The sequence below is a fragment of the Montipora foliosa genome, chromosome 11 (genome assembly GCF_036669935.1).
Source record: "Montipora foliosa isolate CH-2021 chromosome 11, ASM3666993v2, whole genome shotgun sequence".
In the NCBI taxonomy this organism is placed as follows: Eukaryota; Metazoa; Cnidaria; class Anthozoa; order Scleractinia; family Acroporidae; genus Montipora; species Montipora foliosa.
This window is the reverse complement of record NC_090879.1, coordinates 31,559,463-31,564,462: the sequence shown is the minus strand read 5'-3', so window position 1 is coordinate 31,564,462 and position 5,000 is coordinate 31,559,463. Positions and strand designations below refer to the sequence as shown.

Here is a 5,000-nt window from a genome sequence, read left to right as displayed (position 1 = left end):
ACATGGAGGTGGGATAACCCACCCATATAGACTCTTATTTTTTTCAGCTTCGGGTTTACATGATAGGTGAGGTAACCCGCCGAGGAGGGTTGCGCGGTCTGCCAGACCGGGTGACCCACCCAGCCGGGATCTGGTTTTGCCATGTAAACGCTTGAAGGTGGGGTAACCTGCCAACCCGGGGCCGGTTCGTGTTACAATATACTGGCTTTGGCGGAGGCGTTGCAGCATTAAAAGTGATAGTAAGAAGCCACAGCACTGAAGAGTTGAAGCAAGAGTAGCTAGTGAGACTAGAAGAGCATTAACCGCCAAAATGCGTCCTTCACCCGCTATTTTGCCTGTTTAAGTACTTAGCGACAACGTAGTAGCCTCCAGAAAGGTCACCCGGCACCCGGAGAGGGAGAGGAAGGGGGGGGGGGGGGGGAGAAGGGGAAGTAAGAATGCATGTAAACGCGAGATATTTTTGGACCCCACCTACCCGTGTTACACCACCTCCATATAAACAGGCTCTAATTAAGGGCCTGATTACATGAGCCGGGCTGGTGTCAGTTTGCCAGGATCTCGGCACGTTTGTTAAACTCAACAAAAATCAACTTCGCGATTACATGACAACCGGGCCAGCCCGGTTAGCCGAGATCCCGGCTAACCGGGCTGAAATTTTTCCATGTAATCGCGTTTGCCGGGACAGCCCGGTTAGCCAGGCCAGCGATTTCTAAACACTTCACCCCGCTTTAGAGCAAAATGGCCTACGGAATAGTCGTTCTTTTATGTTTAAATAAAGGATGTATAAGATAGCAAACCTTGAGGCTTCTTTAAATTGTAGAATAGTGAATTTTAATAACAATTTAGCGAGATAAACGTCTCTCCACTTCTTCTTGTTGTTCTTATCTTTTTTCACACGACATATTCTAAATTTAGCCCAAGCCAGGCTGGGCTCACTTCATGTAATACCGGGCTGAAACTCATCCCGGCAAACTTAACCAGCCCGGCTTACCAGGCTGGCCCGGCTCATGTAATCAGTCCCTAAGAAAAGAACTAATCTAAAATTAGCTTGATCTGTGAAAATGCCGTTCCACCTAGATTTGGAGTTGTGGGCTCCTGGTTATGGGCTGACCCAAACATCATCGCTGTATTTCTTCCGATTGAGAAGTAAAGGGAAACTATCTTATCAAAGAGTGCTGGTTGTTGTTCAGTTGTCAAAGCCCTTTTTAGCTTGTTCTGGGCTCTCGGTTGGGATGAGCCATTTCTTCCCTGGTCCGCACACCCCCTTTATACAAAGGTGGATCAAGAGTCCAATAATTGGACTCTTGGATTGATACAATGTTTGCAATGGGCAGCCAGACAAACTGGGAAATATTCTGGCACATTGTGGAGCAGAACACTCTTAAAAAAACATAAGCATCCAATGTTACGAGATTTCCACGTGTGCCCGGCTTTACTCAGTCCTCCCTCAAGTAAAGTAATATTAACGACTCAGTGGGTGTGGGTAATATAATTATGAATATTGATATTTCCGGGAATTTGATGCGAGTGTGCACGCTCCGTTGAGTCGATGCTGAATTCACGCTTTGGAAGCCGCTTTTGATTTTGTCGTACAAAGAGACCATGGTTGCAATTACCGGGTAAGAAGTTATCCTTTTCCCTCCTAAATCAGTTAGCTTTTGATGTTTCTCGTGCTAATTTGGTCGCTTCTACTAACTTCTAAGAACTGCTAGTCTGCACGGCGCTAATGATTGTTTCGTTGGATGATTATGTCAAAAATAGGCCGTGTAATACTTGGCAATATATAATTCAATCTAAGAAAAAGCCAATCAACAAAAATATTAATCTGAGTGGAAAATTCTATGTACATACTGTACCTCAATTCAAGTGATATTATTGTGGTAACAGTTGAAATATATCCCGATCATATCTTATCGTTACAATCTTTAAGTAAACAACATTTCGGGTGATTCTTAAGGAGTCGTTCTCTTAATGCAATACTGCTGCATTTGCCATGCTCCCAGCTTTGTTTTAGTTTCTTGTTGTAGTTTGAAATTATTTTTCGTCTTCGTTTCTTATTGCATTAATTAAGTGCGTCTACGACGCTTTCAGTTGTCTACTATTCACCCCACCGGCTCGATGCGAATTTTATTCGAAGCCGGCGTTACAGCAAGAAAATCAGAAATCTTTAGACCTTCGTCATAAATTTATATCAATGGAGAAATTTGTAAAAGATGGCTAACAGCGACATTCGCTTTTGAGGGTGTTTCACTGGTACAGTAGTGTAACTTGATAAATTTATCTGAAATTTGGGTTTATATGGGTCACGGAAGTAACGGTTTGAATTATGTCACGCATTCCTTGACGAATCCTTCGCACTTGTTCGTGCGAGGATAGCGATTCTCAAATTTCGAGATTTATTTTATCGTATGTTTTTAGCAGTCCGACAATTTTCTGTTTATGTTATAAAACGACAGTTTTCTCGGCTTTAGAATATTGCCCAGGGGTCGCCCTTTACGAAGCTACAACTCAAACAGCTTTTTTCCGATTCAGCTCAAATTTTCAGGACTATTTTGACACAGTTCAAAGTACAAAACAGTGTCGGCGTTTTTCAGTTGTTTGACATGTTTTTCAACTTTGATGGAAGCGGATCACAAATGCAAAACGCAATATATCAAATTCAGCTTAAAATTTATATCAAAATCGATTGCTTCAGAAACTTTCAGAAAAAAATTAAAACCCCATTTAAACCTGTAGAATAGGCCTTATCACGGTTTTCGACACCATCTTGACGGGTAGGGAAAGCGGTTAGAAATTACAGTGTTTGTATGGGAATCCGATAGCAAATAACTTCTTCCAAAATTGATTTTTTTTCCAATTTGTGAATCGCAACGTTAAAATACTAGGTAGAAGATTGTGTTCTCCAAGTTTGAAGGATGTAACTTGGCTAGAAGACGCTCAGTTATTTATCTGTAAATTTTGGCTGGGTAGACAAACGTCTACACGCGGTTCGCGGGAAAAATTTAAAGACAAATGTATGGAAAATTTGAGAAAATTAGCTCAGCCACTTATAGGAAAGCTACATCCTTCAAACTTGGTGAATATAATCTTCTTCCTAGTATTTTAACGTTTTCTCAAATTGTGTAAAATTCAATTTTGGAAGAATTTATTTGCTATCGGATTCCCATACAAGCACTGTAATTTCAGACCGCTTTGCCTACCAGGCAAGATGGCGTCGAAAACCGTGATAAGGCCTATAGGACTACCTGTGTTTGGTTTAATAGCCTAACAGAAAAAAATTAGCGTTTCAAACAAAATAATACTGTTTTGGATTCAAAACCACATTCCAGGAGCATTAAGATGAATTTCAAAAAATTGTAACGGCAAATCACTTAACTCCCTAAAGACATTAGGCCGTGCCGGACAAAATATTGGTGAATCAAAAATATATATATCCTCACAGCCGTACAACCAGCCTTGCAGTATTATTTTCTTCTTTAAATCTACCAATTATTTGCTGGTTAAAGCTGCCAAGATCCGCGTTCCCACTTTGTTCATCTGGCCTTGCATAAAAATTTGTCTACTTATGCTTTTAACCAACGGTCAATCGGCTTACCATTTTTTTCATCTTGTTTACAGAGCCCGGAAATCAAAATCAAAATTAGGAAATCAAAATGGCCTCATGGTTAGTGCGCTCGACTCCGGATCGAGTGGTCCGGGTTCGGGGCCTGGCCGGGGACATTGTGTTGTGTTCTTGGGCAAGACACTTTACTCTCACGGTACCTCTCTCCACCCAGGTGTATAAATGGGTACCGGCGTAATGCTGGGGGTAACCTTGCGATGGACTAGCATCCCATCCAGGGGGGAGTATAAATACTTTTAGTCGCTTCATGCTACGGAAAGCGGAGATAAGCGCCGGCCTGATGGGCCTTCTGGCTCGTAGGCAGTGACTTACAGAGCCCGGAAATCAAAATCAGCATACAGAGCTGGAGGAATGAGACGGGAAAGCCCCCCCCAACCTCCCCCCCCCCTACAACCCTTGCTTCCCCTTCCGTCCCTTCCAGGGATCGGACGCAATCTAGTCCAGGTACTTTGCCGGAAATGGAGCCAGCAAAATTTCTAGTTTTTAACTTTGGTGTCGTTTCTTTCAGACCTAAGGTTGCCGTAGGTGTCGTTTTCTTCTTAGTCTTGGGTGGTTTGGGAGGATTCCTCGGTTGGTTTTTTACGCAAGATGACGAAAGTGCAGGGGGGCCATACCACAAGCATGCAGTTGCTACCGACACGAAGATGTGTTCAGAGATTGGAAACGATACCCTTAATGACGGTGGCTCGGCCGTAGATGCAGCGATCGCTGCTATGTTTTGCCTTGGAGTCATAAACATGCACTCTTCCGGAATCGGTGGCGGTGGAGTAATGCTAATCTACAACCGTTCCGCAAGAGAAGCAAGCGTGATTGACTTTAGAGAGACCGCGCCGTCGAATGTGGCTAACTTTACACCCAACGCTACTGGACTGAAGGAATCTAGATTTGGTTTGTAAAAGTCCTTTAAAAGTACCACTTTCAGAACTGCAAATTCTTGGACACCTTCAATAGCGCTCCCAAAAATCGATTTCATTAATCTTTAAAGGTGTACCTGATATTTTATAATTCTCCTCATAGCGGCCTCCCATGTGCCAAGGTCGGCTGAAAGATCTTGTGCTCTGTTCTAACTTTTATGTCACACCGATGACTTTTCCCGCGCTTAGAGCGGGCTGTGGATTTTCCCTTTACGTTCTGATTGGCTCGTTTGATCGTCGTAGGTTGTCGGTCGGTTATCGGTTGCCGATCATCGCCATTGGTTCTGATTGGCCAATTTAATTACACTGGCTTTGGTAAATATCCTTGGCTTATGCGGCCATGTTGGCATACTGAACAATAGCGAAAAAGTCTTTTGAGAATTTGGCTCTGTTATTAGGGACTTAAACCAGGACAACTGCAACGTCAACAAAAACGTCACTCCAAAATATAACTTAGCGCTGTC

General features: G+C 43.0%; 1 protein-coding gene across 1 annotated transcript in view; it reads left to right on the top strand.

Moving 5' to 3' along the window:
* The first annotated feature begins 1,520 nt into the window (after positions 1 to 1,520).
* The window catches only part of LOC137974681 (glutathione hydrolase 1 proenzyme-like), a 23,780-nt gene continuing 20,300 nt past the window's right edge, over positions 1,521 to 5,000 (top strand). The window contains exons 1-2 of the mRNA XM_068821619.1: positions 1,521 to 1,619; positions 4,131 to 4,510. Coding sequence (XP_068677720.1) covers positions 1,603 to 1,619; positions 4,131 to 4,510 — 397 coding nt within the window. The 5' untranslated portion in view covers positions 1,521 to 1,602. The remainder of the gene's footprint in view (positions 1,620 to 4,130; positions 4,511 to 5,000) is intronic.